At 43.2% G+C, this 22,205-nt stretch overlaps 1 protein-coding gene across 2 annotated transcripts in view; it reads left to right on the forward strand.

Annotated features, from left to right (window-relative positions):
* Nucleotides 1-13,449, forward strand: part of LRP2 (LDL receptor related protein 2) — a 199,855-nt gene extending 186,406 nt beyond the window's left edge. For both annotated transcript variants that reach the window (XM_045860549.1, XM_045860633.1), the window contains exons 76-79: nucleotides 5,960-6,061; nucleotides 7,819-7,926; nucleotides 11,616-11,687; nucleotides 11,867-13,449. In XM_045860549.1, coding sequence (XP_045716505.1) covers nucleotides 5,960-6,061; nucleotides 7,819-7,926; nucleotides 11,616-11,687; nucleotides 11,867-12,049 — 465 coding nt within the window. In that variant the 3' untranslated portion in view covers nucleotides 12,050-13,449. The remainder of the gene's footprint in view (nucleotides 1-5,959; nucleotides 6,062-7,818; nucleotides 7,927-11,615; nucleotides 11,688-11,866) is intronic.
* Nucleotides 13,450-22,205: the final 8,756 nt, after the last annotated feature.

Below are 22,205 nucleotides of genomic sequence, written 5' to 3' on the forward strand. Positions count from 1 at the left end.
AATTTTAGTTTGATGTAGTCCTGTTTGTGTACATTTTTTTTTTGTTTCCCTTGTCTGAGGAAATAGATCTGATAAAATATAACTTTGAGCTAGGTTTGAGGTTTTACTACCTATGTTTTCTTCCAGGATTTTTATCATTTCAGGTCTAACATTTATGTCTTTAATCCATTTTGAATTTATTCTTCTGTGTGGTATAAGGAGGTGGTTTAGTTTTATTTTTCTCTGTCCAATTCTCTCAACATCATTTATTTAATAAACTATCTTTACCCCATTGTATATGCTTGCTTCCTCTGTCAAATATTAATTGACTATAAAGATGTGGGTTTATTTCTGGGCTTTCTATTCGGTTCCATTAATCTATGTGTCTGTTTTTGATTTAAAAACACACATAGCACACTACCAGAACCATGTTGTTTTGATTCATGTGGTCTTATAGTATAGTTTTATATTAAGTAATGTGATTCCTCCAATTTGTTTTTCTTTCTCAAGATCACTGTTGCTCTGGAGGCCTTTTGTGGTTTCATATAAGTTTTTGAACAATTGTTTCAATTCTGTGAAATATGCCACTGGAATCTTGATAAGTTGAATCTATGGATTGCTTTGAGTAGCATGGACATTATAGAGATGTCAATTCTTACTATCCATGAACAGTATATGTATTTCCACTTATTTGTACCTTCTTCAGTTTCTTTCTTTAGTGTCATAATTTTCCAAGGACAGGTCTTTTACATCTTTGGTTAGATTTACTCCTAGGTATTTTATTCTTTTTGAAGCAATTGTGAATGGGGTTGTTTTTATTAATTTTCCTTTCTGTTAGTTCATTATTGGCATATAAAAATGCAGCTGATTTCTGGATATTAATTTTGTATCCTGCTACTTTGCTGAATTCATTTATCATTTCTAGTAGTTTCTTGGTGGAACCTTTAGGGTCCTCCATGTACAGTATCATGCCATCTGCAAACAGAGATGGTTTTACTTTTCCCTTTACAATTTGGATGCATTTTATTTCTTCTTCTTGTCTGATTACTGTGGCTAGGACTTCTAGTACTGTGTTGAATAAGAGAGGTGAAAGCAGACTTCCCTGTCTTGTTCCTAATCTTAAGGGGAATGCTTGTAGTTTTTGTCCATATAGTATGATAATTGGCTGTGGGTTTGTCATATGTGGCCTTTATTATGTTTATATATGTTGTTTCTATTCCCACTTTGCTGAGAGGTTTTCTCATAAAGGGTGCTGGATTTTATAAAATGCTTTTTCTGCCTCTATTGATATGATCATGTGTTTTTATCCTTCATTTTGTTTATGTGGTGAATCACATTTATTAATTTGCAAATGTTGTGCCAACCTTGAATTCCCAGAATGAATTCCACTTGATTATGGTATATGAGCTTTTTGATGTATTTCTGTATTTGGTTTGCTATTATTTTGTTGAGGATTTTAGCATCTATGTTCATCAGGCATATTGGCCTATAATTTCCTTTATTTGTAGTGTCTTTATCTGGTTTTGCAATTAGCATAATGCTAACCTTATAAAATGAGCTTGGGAGTCTTCTCTACTCTTAAATATTTTGAAATAGTTTGAGAAGGAGAGATGTTAGTTCTTCTCAGAATGTTTGGTAAAATTCACTTGTGAAGCTGTATGGTCCAGGGCTTTTGTTTGTTGGGAGTTTTTTGATTACTGTTTCAATTTCACTAGGTGTAATCTGTCTGTCCAGATTCTTTGATTCTTCCTGGTTTAGTTTTGGGAGATTGTATGTTTTTAGGAATTTATCCATTTCATCTAGGTTGTACAATGTGTTGGCATATAGGTGTTCATAATGTTTTCTTACAATCCTTTGTATTTCTTTGGTATCAGTTGTGATTTCTCTTTCATTTATGATTATTTATTTGGGCCCTCTCTCTTTTTTTCTTGATGAGTGTGGTTAAAGGTGTGTCAATCTTGTTTATTTCTTCAAAGAAGCAGCTCTGGTATTCATTGCTCTTTTGTATCATTTTTTAGACTCTATTTTGTTTATTTCTGCTCTGACCTTAATTATTTTCTTCCTTCTACTCACTGTAGGCTTTTTTTTTTTGTTCTTTCTCAAGTTTCTTTAAGTGTAAAGTTAGACTGTTTGTTTGAGCTTTTTCTTTTCTTTCTTCTCTCTCTTTTCCAGATACGCTTGTAATACTATGAATTTCCCTCTTAGTACTGCTTTCTCTGTGTCCCACAGATTTTGGGTTGTTGTGTCCTTATTTTCATTTGTTTCAAGGTATCTTTTGATTTCTTCCTTGATCTTGTTGTTGACCCATTCATTGTTTAGTAATGTGTTATTTAGCTTCCATTTCTTTGTGTGTTTTTCAGGGTTGTTCTTGTGATTGATTTCTACTTTCATAGCATTACAGTCATAGAAGATGCTTGATATGATTTTGTCTTGTTTAATTTATTGAAACTTGTTTTGTGTCTCAATATGTGGCCTGTCCTAGAAAACATTCCATGTGCATTTTAGAAGTATATATAATCTGCTGTTTTGGGGTAAAATGCTCTGAAGATATCAATTAAATCCATTTGATTTAGTGTGGTAAGGCTACTTTTTCCTTGTCTTTCTATCTGGAAGACCTATCCTTTGAAGTCAGTGGGGTGTTAAAATCTCCTAGCATGACTGTATTTCTGTTGATCTCCTCCTTGATGCCCATCAAGATTTGCTTTACCTATTTAGGTGCTCCTATGTTGGGTGAGTAAATGTTTACTAAAGTTATATCCTCTTGTTGGATTGTTCCTTTTATCATTATGTAGTGCTTTTCTTTGTCTTTTACTATAGTCTTGGTTTTAGAGTCTATTTTGTCAGATATAAGTGTTGTTACCTCAGCTTTTTTTCCCCTTTTCAATCGCATGAAGTATCTTTTTCCATTCCTTTACTCTTAGTCTCTGTGTATCTTTTGATCTGAAGTGGATCTCTTGGAGGCAGCATATGTATGGGTTGTTTTCTTATCCATTGAGCTACCCTATGTTTTTTGGTTGGAGCCTGTAAGCCATTTACATTTAAGGTGATTATTGATAGATATATATTTATTGCCATTTTATTGTTAAATGGTATTCCCCTTTTTTTTTCTTTTCCTCTTCTTCTTAAAGTAAGCCCTTTGGCATATTTTGCAGTACTGGTTTGGTGTTAACAAACTCCTTTAGCTTTTTCTTCTCTGGGAAGCTCTTTATTTCTCCTTCAGTTTAAATGATAGCCTTGCTGGGTAAAGTACTCTTGATTGTAGGTCCTTGCTTCTCATCACCTTAAATATTTCATGCCACTCTCTTCTGGTCTGAAATGTTTCTGTTGAGAAATCAGGTGACAGATTAATTGGAGCTCCCTTGTAGGTAACTAACTGCCTTTTTTTTTTTTTGAGGCTTTTAGGATTCCCTCCTTGTCTTTAACCTTTACCATTTTATTTATGATGTGTCTTGGTGTAGATATCTTTTGGTCCATCTTGTTTGGGACCCTCTGAGCTTCCCAGACTTGTGTGTCTTTTTCCTTCACCAGATTAGGGAAGTTTTCTGTCATTGTTTCTTCAAATAGGTTCTTGATCCCTTGCTCACTCTCTTCTTTTTCTGGTATTCCCATGATGTGGATGTTGTTATGCTTCATGTTGTCCCAACGGTTACTTAAATTCTCATTTTTTTTTTAATTCTTTTTTCTTTTTGTTGCTCTGTTTGGGTGTTTTTTCTACCTTGTCCTCCAAATTGCTGGTTCTGCCCTTTGCTTCATCTAACCTACTATTTATTCCTTCCAGTGTATTATTTATATCATATATTGCATTCATTATTTCTGCTTGGTCCTTTTTTTATGGGTTCTATGCCATTTTCCATGCTGTTGAGTATCCTTACAATCATTACTCTAAACTCTATATCTGAAAAATTACTTGCCTTCATTTCATTTAGTTCTTCTTCTGTAGTATTCTCTTGTTCTTTCATTTGGGACCTGTTTCTTTGTCTTCACATTTTGGCTGCTTCTTTGTATCTGTTTCTATGTATCAGGTGGATCTGCAAAGACTCTGGTGTAGGCATTTGTGGGATTCTGCTTGTAACTGGCCCTGGTCAACCTGTTTGGAGCTATCAGAGATCTACAATATGTGGCTGCCACTCTCCTGGTCCTGTTGGTGTGCAGAAAGAACCTGGCTATGCACAAAGGCCGGCTTTTACCAGCGCCATACCTGGGGGAGGGTCAGCTAAAGTCTCAGAGCTCCCAGCAATCCTTTTTGGCCTGAAGGTTTCTGTTAGGTTGTTTCTGAAATAGCCTCCAGCTACACTCTTGAGCAGCCAGCCTTAAGCTCCAAGGCATGTGGCAAGAGGGATTCCTGTGGGTAGGGCTGTTGCTTCCCCTCAGGCTTGGAGGGGAGTGCTCTGCTGGAGAAAGGTGGCCTCTGTAGTGTGGGGAATAACTCAGCACAGAGATCCCAGTAGCTGGCCCTGCAGCTCTCTCTCTCCACCAACCCAAGACTCTCCTCGTGCGTCTCTAGTCTGCTCTGTCAGAGCCCAGGGTCAGTGGCTGCAAATTAACTTTTGTGCATTGGTCCTTTAAGAGGCTCTCTGCAGAAAGAAACCCCACTACTTTTCATAGCCAGATGTTATCTGGGTTCCTTTTCTGGTTCTGGTGCTCGAGGCTTGGGAACCCAGCTTGGGGTTTAGACTCCACACTTCTTGGAGACCCCTCCCCCCAGACACTGAAATATCTCTCCAGAACTTCAGCTGCTGCCCATGGGAGCCCAGCCAGCCCTTTGCACCCCAACATTCCCTACCAGTCTTGTTGTGGTGAAGTGGTTTCTTCTGTAAGTCCCTGGCTGTAAGCCTTCTCTTCAGCTAGTGTTCATTTGGTTATTCAAGATGAGTTTTCTTAAATTTAGTTATAATTCCAGTTTGGTCTTAGGAGGAGGTTAGTATAGCTTCCAGTTCTTCTCTGCCATCTTGGGTTTCCTCTAAACAGTCTTAATTAAGTTTAATTGGAATCTTAAACAGTCATAATTTTTGGTGGAGGAGACAGACCAAGATATTCTCTTTTTATTTGATAAAAATACTTTTTGTATTTTCGAAGGAAGGAGTAGGAAAGGAGTAGGGAATATGTATTTTCTAGTGTCATTTATTTTCTCACTGTTGTATAATGATGGAATAAATGGTGATTTAGAGTCAGTGGTTGCTTCAAATTACAACTCTGCTGCCTTCTAAGTATGTAATGATAGGCATGGAGCTTGCTGACCCCCTGTGCCCCATCTGTTGAATGGATACAATAATACCTTCTGTGAGGACCAAATGGATTATTTCATCAGTGGACTGCTACAGTAAAGTCAGTGTAGGGAAATTATTTTCAGTATTCTGCCTTTCCCCCAAAGCTTTCATTTTTGCTCCTGCCTAAAAGCACAATACTATCCATTCTTTTTTCTCCCCACCCTTTCTCTTCTCCGCTTTGCTCTTCTTCCACTGCCCACCCTTTTCTCTGTTGTCCAAACCCAATCCCCAAGTGAGTTGTTTGCATTGAGGTGCCATAGGTATAGGGAGAATGTTTCCATTTTTTACTTTACATTAGTGATTTTCCACTGGTGTGCTGAAAGAATTTTTAAAACATGTAATACCTACTTAGTCTGGGGCACTGACATCTTTTCCCTTAGATTGTCAAATGAAAAGTGACAACAGCCAACACAACAATAGCTGTATGGTGAGACTAAATCAAAATTATACCTATTTTCTTTGTCAAGATCAGCAAAAACATGTATTTTTTGGTGTGCTAAAAAATTTTAGCAATTAGTTTATGTGTTCCACGAGATGAAAAGGGTTGAAAATTCCCGTATGGAGATCTTGTGCTTCTGCTGTGTATTTATTTATTTTTGCAACTTTTGGGGGTAAATTTGGCATAGCACCTAGCATGTGTCTAGGCATGAGGAGAACACCTCCCTCTGTGTGTGAACCAGCTCAGTATGGTATGATTTTTTTCCCTTTATCAGAGTGATCACTTTACCATGGAGATGGGGAAACAACCCATAGTATTTGAGAACCCAATGTATGCAACCGGCGACAGTGCTGTTAAAGTGGCTCAGCCAACCCAGGTGAGAAGTCACATGGTCCTTTCTTTCAGGTGTTACTACTGCTGGATCTTGTTCTATTGAACAGTGAACACTCTCTTAGGGGTGGCCTCACCCCCAGTCCTCAGCTTCACTATCTGTAGTAACAGGACTGATCCAAGGACACCAGTCCTGAATACAATCAGAAGCCTGTTTTGCAGCATAGTTGTTGAGGTTTGGTGACCATTCTGGGGGTGCTGACCAAGAACCTTTTCATTCTGAGTGGTCAGAGCAAGAGGACTCGTTCTGAGCCTGTTGAGAGGTGTGGCAAACATAGTGCCTGACACACACAGGCAACCTGTAAATGTCAATAAGATGAATGAGTGGGTGATTGCCAGGTCATTATGCAGAGATATGCAGGGCTGGCTATACTCTCTGTGTTCTTACTGCTATTACAAATGTGTGATTTTTAGGTGACCTCCCCCTGCCCACCTTTCTCATACTTTTCTGAAAAGTACAAACATCTCCAAAGTTGAGAGGCAGTTATCTAAATTTCCTCCAGTGCATCCCCACTACTTACTTACTCATCCTTAAGAAGGGCAGGGGGATGAGGCAGGGGGATGAGGCAGGACCATGCATGCCGGAGAAAACTTTCTTAGCTTGGGATCAATAGCTCCAATACCCCTTCCAGTGCCGGCCAACTGTTAGCCTGAATTCCTCTGTCAAAACAACTCCGGCCTCAGTGAAATACAGTTTTATTGTTAACACCTAAACTTCTTTTGTGTTCACAAGATAATGGCACATTTTAATACAAGACACAACTGTTTATTTTATGAATAACTTTCTTAAGCTCAGAAATATTTGAATCTTGAAAGCATTTTGCCGAATCGTTAAATATCCAGATGGCAAAACTTTAGTCACATGATAAACAGATACGACATTTTATTTGGCATTTTCACCTGAAATAAAATGAGGCCATGTTTACAAACAGATACCCAAGTTTGAGAAGAAATGAAGCAGTGAGTGTAAAAATACAGGAAAAGGAGTTCATTTCTGTCCTGTAATTTATTGATTATATATCCTTGGTAATTTGGGCTTAAGAGGGAATGTCTAGAGGAGTGTTAATTTCATTATGCCTCATTTTAAAAATTCAGCCTCTGGAATTTACAGGCAGGCACAGAGATACAAGTGACAGCAGAGGGAATACGGTGAATCGCATCAAAGTAACTATGTGTGGGGCAGGCGGGTACTTGAAACATCAGGGAGACCACTCTGTAAAGTACAGGATTTTCTAACCACTGTGCTATACTTCTGAAACTAATACAGAATCATATTGAAAAGTAAAATATATAAAAATTATATATAAAAATTTAACCCATTAAGCAGTCCCCTGAAATTATTAATTTTATTCTGAATATCCAAAGATAAGGTTCTCAGTTCACCAATGAGTTTGGGAATAATTCATGCTTTCCTCCTGGGATTTTGGCTGTCATTGTACAACCAGAGTAACTATTATCCAAAAATACTGTCAATAGCAGGGGTGAGGGGACATAGAGAAAATAATGGAAATTGCTATTACTAGTGGTGGATGCATTTGCCTTCCAGGATTAAGGCAGGAGATAGATGACTCAGTGGTTGGTGGTGAGATGGGGGTGGTATTTATTCCTGGGCCCCGGGCTCAGTTTCATAGTAAAATCGGTGCCTGACCATGTCTGTGGGAAAAAAAGAACCAAAGATTTGGTAAGAAACTTTACAGCACAAATTCTGTCAGCACTGGTCAATGGCCTCTAATATTTGCACAGTTGCCTGCATCTGAAAATGTGGAGAACAAGAACTATGGGAGCCCCATAAACCCGTCTGAGCTAGCTCCAGACATGAAGCCAACTTCCCCAAGTGCTGATGGAACGCAGGTAACGGACTCACCACTGGCATGGTACAAAATTTGGAGAGGGATTTGGACTTGCTGGGTTTATTTAATCCAAGGCAAACTAGGGAGACCCCGATAGGCTCACAGATCCTAAGATGTGTAGGCAGTTAATAAAGACACATTTTAAAAATCATAAGTTGAAAACTTCCCACAAAATAAATCTGTATTCCAACACTGAGATGGAAATGATGTTCCTTGCGGCATGGGAGATCATGCAGAGAAAAGGGTACCTGGACCATCTGGATCCAGCCTCTTCAGACCAGAGGTGTTTAATTTGAGAAAGTGACTTACTATGAATGAACAGCTCACTGCATCAAGGATACATATAGAAGACCCTTTCTTTTAATATGTAATGCAGTTTTACTGCAGTGTACATCTTTGTCCCTTAATAATGTATGCTGTTCTTAGTTCTACAGCTGTCACCTATAATTACCACTAGATGGCGCGAATGGATACCTTCTTCATCTATCTGTCTATTGGCCTAACTCTCCACCAACATTATTGCCCTCAATGTGGAGATTAAAAGAAAAAAAACCCCAGTAGATAAAGCTTCTCTACCATTCCTGCAGGTCTCTTGAAAGGTTTACATTGTTTAGTCTATAGAGAGAAATTCAATAAATAAAATTATATAAAATTTTATACTAATGGGTAATATTACTAGTTTTAATGGACACTGTGATGCTACCTAAGGTCTAGCTGTTTGATTCTGGGCAAGCTATTTTGCCCCTGAGCACTGGAGTCCTCAATGTTTCTCCTTGAGGGCACTATTGGCATATTGGTTGGGGTGGTTCTTCGGGTATAAAACCATTCTATATAGGGCATCTCCCAGGGCATTGTGATCCCAGTCGAGAACACAGGACCTGGGATGTCTCAGTTTTCAGGTGCTATGTCTTCTGTGAAATAATACAAAGAAACACAAGTCTAAGGATAGGTAGAAATCTTAGCATTTTATAAAATCCTTATGTCTCAAACTGCATAATCTATGAACAGAATTGGCATTTGCAAAGTTAACTTGGAGGTCATTTTGGATTTCAGGCACTTTAGACATTGGCTCCTATTCCGCTTGTTCAGGTTAAAATAAAAGTTGAACTAAACGATGCTAATGAGAAGAGCGTATAACAAAGGTCTCTGTTCACCTTTTCAGGTTGTATTTGCTAATTCTTTCTTTTCTTGACACACACACACACAGGTGTTGTCTTAGAAAGGAATTTCCAGTTTTATATTTTTCAAGGAGCTGAATTTTTTTCTTCAAACTACATTTAAAAAGTAGATTTTGAAGATTAATTTTCCATGGACATGAGAATACTTGCATGTCACGCATGTGGTTCCCCAAGTCTGACTCAATGCTAAGGCAGTGCAGTTTTTCCTCTCAGCCTATTTTGAGTGGCAAGAGCCACTTGCCGAGACAGCCCTCTGTCAGCCTGAGCAGGAAGGGGAGTGATGCAGGTGCTGTGACCTCCAACCTACATACTCATCAGTCATCGAAAACAAATGAACATGGAGAGACTCTTTCAAATAAGAGCAGTGGATCTTCACCAAGAGTAGTCCTTTCCTTTCTCATCTCCATCTTTGTAGTACATTACTTCTTCTTCTTCTTCTCTCTCTCTCTCTTTCCCTCTTAATGTTGTTCAAGTACAGTTTTCTGCCTTTTCCACCCCAGCCAAACCCTCCAGTGCGCCCCACCTCCTTCCCGTTTCCACTCTGCCCACCCCACACCGTTATTGTCATGTGTCCTTTGTAATTGTTCCTGTAAACCCTTCCCCTTTTCCCCTGAAATTCCCTCCCCTCTCCCTTCTGGTCACTGTCAGCCTGTTCTCAATTTCAGTGTCTTTGGTTATATTTTGCTTGTTTGTTTTGTTGATTAGGTTCCTGTTCTGAGACTCTCTAAAGCACAGGCGGCAAACACAAGGCCCTCAGCTGTCCACCTTGTTTTAGCTGGCCGGCACCTTGTTTCTACCTGGTGGCAGTGCTGAGCTCTCACTTCACTGTTAAGGACTAGTTACATCTATACAGCCCTAAACTTACATTCGGCTCTTTGAAGGCAACTACGAGGCTGATATGGCCCCTGGTGAAAATGAGCTTGACACCCCTGTTCTAAGATCTGTCCTTCATGGCATGTCCAGGGGTCTTCCTGTGTCTGCTGCCTCCTGGGCACTGAGATAACAGCCAGTGTGGCTCAGAGTACTAGGGGCACTTGGTTAGGATCAAGTTAGGTTGACACTAACTTGCCAATGTCCCCACAAATGTATCTTTCACCGCTGAGTACATCTTCTCAAAGGACTGAAAGTTCAGAACATGAAATCCTGTAACTCAGTTTGGTCATTTTCTAAAAGTCACGTTGACATGCATTGGATTTCCCAAGGAGATAAAAATGAAAATCACCACCGCTCCTTTGATTAGTAATTGCTTAATTCCTAGTAGCCATTCCATATTGAAGCAGTGACTTTTAAGAGCTTTGACCTTTCCCATTTAAGCATAAGCTTCCAGAGGCCGGGCTCTGCCATGAATGTCTTCATCTTCCTCTGGGTGGTGGCCACGTGTAAGGAAGGTGCACACTTAGATATGGGTTAAAGGGACCTGTCTCTTCTATTTCTCCTGTCGTCATGTGCTCCCCATTCCTTCAGATATTGGCCCCATGCTTTCACAGTGCCAGAGGCACTCCATAAAACAAGGGATACCTGAGCTATCCAGTGCAGAAGGCTGTCTGTTCCCTATCCCAGTTCCCTTGTCCCCTTTCATCTTCTAGCCACAGCTGTGCCAGCATTGCCACCACCAGCAGCTTTTCAGCAAGATGGGCCACCCCTCACAGTCCAGGATGATTTCTCTTTGGGTCCCTTCATTTATGGGCTCCTGGGTTCTGTAGTCATTGCCCACTTTCCCACCTACAATTTAGTTATCTGATCTTGCTGTGATTCCATTTTCTTGACTGTAAAATAAAGGTAATAAGAGCACTTGGCTCACAGAATTATTAGGAAGATTAATCAGAAAGGTGCAAAATTCTTAGAATAGTCCTTGACACACAGTAAACTCTCAATAAATGTTAGCTGTGTTTGTTATTGCTCTTGTTACTATGGTTCCAGGGGGGAATGATGAGGGGAGAAGGGATGTGCTTGAATTGATCAAGGATCAAGATACCATTTTATGAAATGAGAGTTCTAATTTGGCTTTTTCCTTAAAATGTCAGGCAGCCCCTGAAGAGACTTGCCTGTCTCTGTCAAAGCTTTCAGATAGCCCTGGCCAGTGTGGCACAGTTGGTTGGGCATCATCCTGCAAAGCAAAAGGTTGTGGGTTCAATGCCCACTCAGGGCACATGCCTGGGTTGCAGGTTTGGTCCCTGCTCAGGGCACATACAAGAAGGAACCTCCCCCCCCCCAAAAAAAAAACACACAAAAAAGCCAGCTTCTAGATATTATGGACATAGATTCTATAAATTATAAATTTCAAACCAAGGTAGTATTTTAAAATTATTAAATGAAAAGAGCCCATAGAGTTTCAGTTACTGTTCAGGGACCATAGAAAGAAAAATCAAACAATTTACCACTTGGGCCAGGTCACCTGGTCCTAGGTTCCAAATTGCATATTCCTTTATTAAGAAGAAATTTTAAAACCTAGGTGCGGGAAGAAACCCATACAAAATTACTGAAGGCTCTCTGATTTCCCTTTTTCATTTAGACAACAAAATGGAATATCTTCAAACGAAAACTGAAACAAACTACCAACTTTGAAAATCCCATCTATGCAGAGGTAAGTGTTAACACTTTCTTAGCACAGGTGTTCCTTCTTAGCAGTAACTTGCTTGTCTCACTTGGACACACAGTCAGAATATTCTGGGCAAACTGGCAAGGATTCGTCTTCTTTGCACAAACCGTCAGCATTCACGTTGGGGGAGTGAGTGGCTGACGCCTGTTTCCGTGTGCTCTCAGATGGAGAACGAGCAGCAGAAGGAGAGCGAGCAGCAGAAGGAGAGCGCTGCTGCGGCCTCACCCCCGGCACCTCCCCCCCCTGCTCAAGTCCCTCCGAAAAGGAGCTCCGCTCCAGCCTATACTGCCACGGAAGACACTTTTAAAGACACAGCAAACCTTGTTAAAGAAGACTCTGAGATGTAGCAGTGCTACAGTTAGGGAATAATGAGAAACACACTTTTGCACAGATATTTTTTACAGATGAAAAAAGTTAACATTCAGTACTTTATTATAAAGCTATATTTTTCTCTGTTCACCTGTAGTTGGAAGTGCCTGTGGAAACTATGTCTTATGTGGTTTTTTTTACTTAATGCTATCTCATATTTTTACAAATAATTATCACAATGTACTATATGTATATCTTTGCGCTGAAGCTATCTAAAGGTAATGGTACAAATACCTTGTACATTTGTAAATTTGGGAAAGATTACCACATCATTAAATTTGCTAATAATAAAACTACCTGCTGAATTGGTTGGTGGTCATCACAGGAAATGATCCCATGAAGGAAGGAATTGACTTAGGGCCCTTGGCTGTGTCTAAAGAAGGGGCCCCACTTGCATTCCCTATAGAATTATCCAGGAAGGGAATCCAGGCCCCACCCACTCTTGGGTCCATTTTTACACATTAGCAGTTCATTAATGTTCAATACACAGGTAACCTGATTAATAGGTATATTAGTAGAGGGCACTGTGTATTGTACAGGCATCTTGATTTGACTGTCGACACCTCAGACAATGCAGAAGTTAGGAAAAGCGATTCAGTTTCACCCTTCTGCATATTTGCATTGTCTTACCAGAACACTGTGTTTCATGTGTATCTCACTAGTTGCCAAGGCAACATTTTTTTTCTAATGTCTGTGAAAAAATCCCATGTCATTAAGTACAAGTTAGTTTGCAAAGTGTTTGTACCTAATCGAATGACCTGCTTCACTTGATGGACCACAGGGTGGTTCCTGTCCTTGCCTGGCACCGCCAGTGGTCACCTGCCCTAGAAACTGGAGCCCAGGAGCCAAGTTATTAAAACCAAATCTATGTCTTTATAAAGTAGGATGTGAAAAAAATACTGGTTAAGCAAAGCCTCAACTGGGTTTCTGTGTGTGGAAATATCATTATAATGACTATTTATTTCCTAAGTCAAACAGACATGAATAGAAAGGGAAACTGTTCTTATTGATTTTTATTTTTAGGTCCTTTGGCTAAATCATACATTTATATGAGAATGCACTGTAGAGTCCAGCTCTTCTCTTGAATATGGGTTAAGTCTCTACAACCAGAACAATGGCAGGAATATTCAAATTTCATACTATGTAGTGTTCCTGGCTCTCTGTGCTAATATTGCACATTTTTAAAACAATGAGTGAATGGATGGATGGATGAATGAATGAAACATGTACTACTGATTATTTTATTCCTGAGTTCTCAAACTATTTGCTGCTCACATTTTGAGTGCTCATTGTAATTACTTTGAAATGTATTTTGATTAGAAAAGCAAATGGAAATGATGCTGCTGAAAAATTTCTAATAAATGTGTATTTTATCAGACTTCTTTTGTGTGTTTCTTAAGCCTGGGCCATGAATCTTATATTTTGCTGTGCAGACAGCTTGAGGCTTTGAGTGCGAGGGAACCTGGAAGCTGGGGTGCCCAGGGTTCAGGCAGAAACAGGGGAATTTCTAGAGCACTCAGTCCTAACAGATCACCCTCACAGGGTGATCTCAGAAAGAAGAGTAACCCAATCTAAAAAAGCCTTCCTTTAGATTTCCACTTGAACTCTGTGTGGGCAGCCCCCTTGACTGCCTTCCAAAGCCAAGTTCCAGCTCCCCGTTTCCTTCCTTATGCCCTAGACCCCAGCCAGGTTCCCCATTTTGGACCTAATTGTGTTCCAGAGCTTAGCATTAGGCACCCCGCCGCTGAGAGACCACGGAGATAGTCACAGCTGGATGTCAGCAGGATGTCACTTTGTTCAGAACTGGGACTCAGTTTCAGTGGGTGTGTTTTGATGTCTTAACTCTGGGATGTGAGGGCTGTACAGCAGCTGTGAATGCCAAGTGTGAAAGGGAGCCAGGAGAACCTGTGCTTGAAGAAGATGCTTGCAATTCCCAGCTTTGATATATGTCTGGGACTTTAAGTTCACTAAGATATTATTCCGGAGAATTTCTTTTATGAGAGTGAGTTTCTAGCTTACATTCATGTCTTCCCCGGGGGAAAATCAGAAAACCTGCTGCTGTGATCCCATCCTCTGGCACTTGGATATTGGAGAGTGAGAATCACGGTCCCCCTCCTGCTTGGCTCTCCCAGGGAGGGCTGTGCCCCTGCCTCACTCTTTCTGGCCACAGCAGCTGTCCAGCTCTGCCCATGGAGGACAGGGGCTATTCAGGGGATTGAAAGGCTAATGTTGCTCATCACTTCATCATATGAAGCAGGAGCACTTTCCCTAGCAGGCTGTACAGCACAATATACAATCACAATATACAGCCACAGTGGATGTGACCACAGGTAGCTGTCAGGTCTCACCAGCCTCCTGCTTCCAGGGTTTCCTATTGATCTTTTTCCTCTTCCCTCCCTCCCTCCCTCCCTCCCTCCCATGCCCACTCTGCATTCCCCCAGCCCTCAGTTGCAGAGAAACAGAGGCCAAGACCATGGGTTTAAGGAAAATATGTGAGAGGAGAACTTTCAATTGAGAATTCCATCCATTAACTTGTTTTTTTTTTCTCTCTGAATTGGGATGGGACCGTGATTGTTTAATTTTGGAGACAGACTATCTCAGGCTGACTCAAAGATAATAATAAGAACTAGTCAGGCCTGGGGAGAGGGGTGAGAGGGCTCTGTAGAAGCCGGTTGGAGATGCACAAGCCTTCCGGGTGTCCTAGAAAGACCCTGGACTCAAGCCTACCAGTGACCTTACCTTATCTGGAGGGCCACCAAATTTTGGTTTAGGAGTCAGCTTTGGTATCTTGGAAAGTGACTTAGGGGTGGGTCCATGACTCTTTCCCTAAATAGCTGGCTGACCTAGCACAAGCTGTTGAGTTTTTCTAAACTTGTTCTTTTTTACCTCAAAAAAACAAAAACAAAAACAAAACTGGAGAGAATAATCTCTGTAGGACTCTCATGAAGGTAATATTTATTCATTCATTCAATAAATACTGAGTATCTACTAGATACCAGGGAATACTATTGAACAGTAACAGCCAACGTTTACTGAGCACTTTATATGAAGTGTCTCAATCCTTCTGGAAGCCTCATACAAGAAGTACCATTTTTACCTTTTTACAGATCAGAAAGCGGAGATAACAAAGGGAAAGATTCTTTGTGAATTACAAAGCACAATACAACATGCTTTATAGCTCAAGATTGTTACCTAGGAAAGATTTTTCTTTCCTCATTTTAATTTTCTGCATTCCTAGTGACCTAGACTGCCTAGTGACAACAATAATAACGGCAAGTATTTATTGAATGTTTCATATATGCCACAGCCTCTTCTAAGCACTTTCTAAGTATTAATGTGTTGAATCCGCCCAACAGCCCTGTGAAGTAGATTATCATCATCACCATCATCATCCCCATTTATAGATGAGACCGTTGAAGTAAGAGGATAAGTCACTTGTACACGGTCTTACAGATGTTAAGTATTGGATCAGGACCCGGCCTTAGTCAGCCTGGTCCCTGGGTGTCCTTCTGCCACTCTGATCTCTAACACAGACAGGCGAGGAAATACCCCGCCCTAACCCACACAGACCCGACTCCCTCGGCATCCCTGTCCCGTTCTGCCTTACTGCCCAACAGCTGCCTAAAACCATTCTTAACTCCTGTCAAAACTTCCTGTCCAAAGGAAGCCTTCAGTGACTGGTATTCCACTGAGGGCAGAGAAAGCAATTCTGGCCCAAGTGCGTTACTGTCTCGCCTTCAGTTACCACTAGTGCAATTTAATAAAAGCCCTTGGAAGAGGGGGCTTCAGTTGCATGAGGGACCTCCTTGTTCTAAACGGGATTTGGACTGCTCTTTCCCCAGCTGGGTGCTGGCTTCGATAGCTGTGAAGGGCCAAGCCAGCCCTGACTAGCTACCCACAGTAACTTGTTCTTTGCATTTAAACATATGACAAACCAATGCCTTGGTTTGTTCTGTGGAAAAATAAATCTGCCAGGACAGGTTGAATATTAGTGGTATGCCTCCTGCTGTGTCTGATCAGGCAAGATGCTTGTTTCTGGGAAACAAAAGAGGCAGAAAATGTGAAAGGGAGCTCCAAAGATTATTCCTGAGCTGTACTTCAACATAGGGTGTGGGATCAAACAGCTCAGTTAGCTAACCTATTCTAACTGTTATTTGTAATTTCCTGAGCAGATCTCTTTTTAACTAAGTGGATGCATGTCCTCTTTCTGCACTCTCGCAGGCCTTTTAGGCTCCCCTCCATTCTGGTCTTGGCACACATATTAATCGCCCTTCTTCTTAGCTCTCTCTCCCACCCTGTGTGAGAATCTTGGGGGCAATGGCTAGCTTTCACCCTTAAATCCATAGCCCCTGACATTGCACCTGCCACTAAATCGATGCTGAATACACATCAGCTAAGTAAATAAATACAGTCATGTAACAATCAACGGTGGAGATGTGTTCTGAGAAACTCACTGGCAGACAGTTCTGTCATTGCGGAAACATCACCAAACAAACTTACCGAAACCTAGAAGGTACGGGCTGGTGTTCCTGGGCTGCAGGCCTGTGCAGCCTGTTATTGTACACACACAAGGAAGAATTGAGCACAGGAGAAACTGATGCAGTAAGGAGACACAGTGGAATGGTTGAGGTGGCTGCTGGAGTACAGTGGTGTAAAGAGAAAGAGTGCACTCTAAAATATTGCTAAAAAGTATAGTATAGTGAATACATAAATTGGTAACATAGTTTTTTATTATCTCCAGCTATTATGTACTGCCTGTGGTCGAATATGCTACACTTCATAGGCTGACAGCACAGTCGGCTCGTTCACACCTGCATCAAAACAAACCTGTGAGTCCTGTGTTGTGCCACGACTTTAGGATGGCTATGCTGCTAACAGGCAATAGGAATTTTTCAGCTTTAGTACGATCTTATGGGACCACGTCATTAAGTGGTGCATGACTATGAAAAGTAGTTAAAGGCCAAGGCAAGGAGGAAATCCTCCCGATGGATCTGGAGCCTCCAGGAAAGACGAGTGACATCCCAGGCACATATTTATCCCGCTTACCTCCCGGAGTGCCTCACAGGAGTTAAAGCATGTGATGCCATTTGGGTCACTAGAAGGTACCATTGAAATTTATATCTTGACTTCTTTCTTCTAAGTTCCTGGGACTTACAGGCTTTTAATTGAGTAGAATTGTCAAATGTTGTTCAAAAGACATCGGAGGAGTTAATATCATGCCATCCCAGAAGGACTACTGAGGGGAAAAGAGGCATTACTGAACATCCCCCGCCCCGCCCCCCGTGTAGGTAGAGAAGCTCCACGCCTCCCATGTCACTTAATCCCTAAAACGTACCACCAGTGATCACATCCAGTGCAGGGCTGCGGAGCACCACTCTCCTGAGCAGCCAGCACGTGCTGTCTGCACCTCATGCAGGCAGTGCTCACCGAACATCACAGGGAGATCTAGGAAAAGGCGACTTTAAGCAAAACCAGTGACACCCCAGCTCATTGCTATAAAGAACAGTTAAGTTCCTATGGTATATTTCTGATCACAGAAACATCATCAGGCTTCTTCTAAGTAAAGGTTCTATATACCTCTAATATTAGACATTAAAAGGTGTGCCATAATGTGTGTGTGCCTATGTATATATGTGTATATATATATATTTATATTTAAGAAAGATTCATAAACACAAGTAATGGTGGGATCCTCTCCCGCTGCTCAGAGTGCCAGCTGGGACCCCACCCTGGACTGGTAGCCCTTCCATCGCGGATGCACTCACTCACGCACGCACACACACTTACACACGCACACACTCACTCAGATGGGACAATGTAGACACTCCGATTCACCTCACATGCACATCTTTGGGATGTGGGGGGGAACCAGATCCCCAGAGAAAACCCACGCACACATGAGGATGTGCAAACTCCACACAGTCGGTACAGCCCTGGGAATTGATTTCATTTTCTCATCAATGTCATAATGGAAGGACATTACTTGAGGACCTGCTGCATCCCATTCAGAGCACACACAACCTGAGGGAGGCGCTGTTATCAGCATCCCCATGTGATGGAGGAGGCATGGAGGCATGGAGATAAAACAGTCTGCCCAACTTCACACAGCCTGCAAGTGGCAGAGCCAGCCTTTGAAGCCGGGAGGCTTCCCTCCAGAGCCACATGTCCAGGCACCACCCACACTGCTTTCTGGGCCATCTCTGTGATTTGAGGCATGATGCAACAGGATGAGCCTTGTTCTGGGGAGAAGGACCCACGAAGTCCGATTCCTGGTTGGCCAAAAATGAGTGATACAATCTGAGCACCTTACCTACTTTTGTATTTCTTAAACAGGGCTCTGATGATCTGTGTTTTAAACTCTTTAATAAAGAAAGATCCCCTTTTATCAATTCCATGGGGCCCATGCTGTGAAAAGTATCATTTATCCAAAGAAATTGTATTTAAAAATTACAGTTTTTAAAAATCTTGGAAATAACTCAAAGAGCTCCATTTCTGACCTTTAAACATCTGTCGCCCTTTCCCTTCCTGCTTCTCCTTCCTCTCCCTGTGAGTTTTACTCCGAGGCTAAGCTGTCAGAGGCAGCCACTGAGCAGTGGGAGGTCTGTCCTCTGAAAGCCTGGCGGGGGGGAGCGGGGGGGGGGCTGAGGGGGGCCAGGAGGGAAGGGGTGTGTGCACACTTCCCAGTGGGGGAGTGGGGTGTGAGAGGGATGGGGGTAGGGGGTGGGGGTCCTCTTTCTGGGTCAGAACCCTTTTTCTGACCAGGAAAACACAGGCGAGAGCTATTCTACACGGAGCAGGCGGCTAGCAGTCTTCTGCGAATACAGAACTGGAAGCAGAGCTGGGGCCACCCGAAGTTCCACTTTATAGGAGGGAGGCATTCTGACCCGCAGATGTGAAGGGCATTTCTCTGAGGTCAAACATTAGCGGAGGAAGCAGGTCTATGATTGTCTCTTTTTGTCTCCGAAGAACAATGAACTAAACAGCTAAAGAGCTAAACAGGTGCTTAATTCTAGTCAGGCCAGGGCTGGGCGAGCGTGTGCAGGCCTTGACTAGGCGCACCTGCTTTCCTATCTCGGTCCCTCTTTAAGTGTCTCTTCTTGCTTCCCGAACTCAGTGACTAGTGAGTGAGTATGTCTCACGCAGGGTTTCAAAAGTTTATATTTTCTATTTTTGTGTGTAAAATAAACCAGTTTTCAGGTAATAGCTTTTGACTGAATCTACTTTAAACATTTTATTTCAAGATGGAACTACCTACACGAGGACTCACCCTTCTGACAGTGACTGGTTCTCGAGGCTTCCAGGAGGCTTCTCAAAGCCTCTGCTCAGACCCTGGGAGGCCGCAGTCACAGAGACAGTCCCCAGCTCACACATGACCCCCGCTCCCGGCCTTTCCCCCAGACTGTCTCCTCTACCTCCTGTCAGTTTGGGGGAAATGTAGGGTCTCCTGAGAGTCCGGGGGTTCAGGGACAGGAAAGAGAAGAGGCTGACAAGAGCAAGAACAGCCTGGGGCGGATGAAACCAGGTTTTGGACCCCTCTGCAGTGGGGCCGGCCGTTGGGGCCTCTGGCTCCCAGACGACCAGACCTGGTGGTGAGCGTGCGCTCAGGCATCATGGCAGCCCGGCTGAATCCAGGTTCACTGCTTAACCAGCACATTCTTGGGCTGTTATTTAACCTCTAGGCACCGCAGGTTTTTCACTGAATAAAATGGGGATGTGGTAGTAGCCGGCTTCTAGGTGATGATGAAAATGAAATGAGACGATGAGCAGGAATGTAAGCTCCGTGAGGACAGCGCCACGTTTCCATTTGTGCCATAGTCCTAGGGCTCATTGTTCTCGGTGCGCCAATACCGCGGAACAAACGAGGTAGGTAAACCACTCGGCACAGGGCCTGGCGCTCCGCCAGCGTTGCTTGCCCACCTGAGCGCCCACTCGCGCACCCCTGGGAGGACAGTCAGCCCATGCACCTGGTCATGAGTTGCTTTTGCTGCCTTCTTTCTAGGACCCAGTGAGAGGGCAGGTCTGTGCAGAGGGTCTGCGGGATGGAGCGAAGTGCGGTGCTGGCACCTGGAGCCGGCTCGGGAGCAGGCCGGCCCGGGCGCGGTGACTGGCTGTGGGACTGCGAACAGCCGGGAGTCCTGGCATCCTTGCACGGGGCCACTAGGTCTTGGGGGCGAGTTGGCAGGACTCCAAAGACACAACGTACTTGGCTTGTTTGAGGAACTTTCCCAGGACCGGCCCTGTACCCAGGAAAGGAGAAAGATTACTTCTTTTCCTTTGTTTCTATATTCCCCTCCTTCTTGATTGTGTGACTTCAGCAGCCAAATCGCAGAACAGAGCCTACTATGTTCAGCTGTGCGGTGGAGCCACGTTTGGTCCAACAGGCTCTTGCTAGCTGGAGAGGGACCCGACGACCAGTGGACACATTGTTTCCATGAGAAATTTATTCTCGATTCCAAACATATGATTAATGGGATGGGTCTCAGAATGAAACCCATTCTGTGCCCTTTCCTGGATTTGTCCAGACAAATCGGAGCTTTTTTGTGTGTGTGTTGAGGGGGGGGGGGGGCACTGGGGAGTTCTGTTTGCATAATTACCACCTGGCAGGCCCCCAGAGAGAGTTCAGGCGGACCTGACCCTGTTTAGGGGCAGGAATCGTTTGTAAATCGGAGGGGTGCAAACTGGAGGCCAAAGACTCAACAGCTCCTTCACGCTCGAAGACGTGCTCCAGCAGGAGAGCTCAGCTTGAAGAGAGTGAGGATGCACCAGCTTGTCTGAAGGCCGGCTGAGTTTCAGCAGCAAGGAACTCCTTGAGAACAGCCATCTAAAGGTCACGTTCTCCCCCAGCCAGGCTCCCTGGCAGGCCACAGGCACATGCCTGGGGGAGACATCTACTGAACAGGCAGGGAAGGCCCAGGAAAGATGTGCAGCAGTAGGTCTGTTAAAGAAACCCAGGGAAGGAAGTGCTCTCCTAGGTATCCCAGCAGAGATGTGCTGTGCTGGTGGGCGGGGTCCTTTCGCCTGGGAGAGCAGATACTGGGGCCACGCCAGGGCTGGGAAGGGGGGATGGTGACCTGCTCCTTTCTCAGCAGTGCAGCACTGATCTGGTCGCCCGAAGGCAAGGGGCTGCTGGGAGGGGAGCCTGGGGCAGTGGGCAGGACCAGGGGTGCTTGTAGCCTCCTGGCTGCAGGAACGACCCTGAGCCTCACCCCGACCCACTTGAATATAACCTTCTTGGCTCCTGTCAGAACTAGAGCTACTCTTACAAAGTGACTTCAGGAATACACAACTTTTGAAATGTGGGGATTTACCCATGGATTTCAGCTTGGGTTCTCCTCCTACCTTCCCTCTCACGAGGAAGCAAAAGAAAGAACACCAAGAGCAAGTCAGACGGTGAAAATGTTAATGAAACCAGGTGGTTCCCTGCCTCCCCTTGTCAGCTGCTGCAAACCGACTTAACAGAGTTTCGTCCACTTCCCACTGCCTCCTTCCCCCTTCCTGTCTGTAGGGAAAATGCTAGGAATTGTTGACAAATTGGAAAAAAGATATGAGACCTTGGGGGCTGGCCGAAGCAGCAGAGCTCCCAACATGCTATGTGGAGCTTGTGTTTCTCTAGAACTGTTCCTTTTGCAGATTACAAAATCTTAAGTTATCTTTGAAAAGCATGCCAGCATGTCCCAGTTAACCCCAACAACAAACACTGAAGGGAAAAACTACATAGCAGAAGTTAAAAGATTGGTCCTAACCCTAAAATTTACAAGTGCTTCCTACCCCACCTACACGCATGGCCCCACCCCATCAAGGGGAGTCGCCAGGAAAAAGACACTTCTTGTGTCCACTGCCCAGTGGAGCTCTGAGGCCCCAAGGTAACTCAATGGGTCTTCAGGGAGAGACAAAGGGACGAAGCCAAGGGAACCTCCCCTTGATCAGGAGTTCACTGTGTCCTACCAGCTGGCAGAAGGAGACATTAATGCCCCAGTGTGGCTGTGACCCTGTGTTCCTGAGAAGATCATTTGTGATCTGTGGGCTCACTTTTCCCATCCAAAAAATGTGACTCCTAACACCAGCCCTGATCTCAATAAGGAGATAAAATCCAAGAAACATTAAAAGGTGATGAAGGCTCAGAGAATGTTTTAG

This window comes from Phyllostomus hastatus, unplaced genomic scaffold, assembly GCF_019186645.2.
Source record: "Phyllostomus hastatus isolate PE091 unplaced genomic scaffold, TTU_PhHast_1.1 phas_contig_1, whole genome shotgun sequence".
Classification (NCBI taxonomy): Eukaryota; Metazoa; Chordata; class Mammalia; order Chiroptera; family Phyllostomidae; genus Phyllostomus; species Phyllostomus hastatus.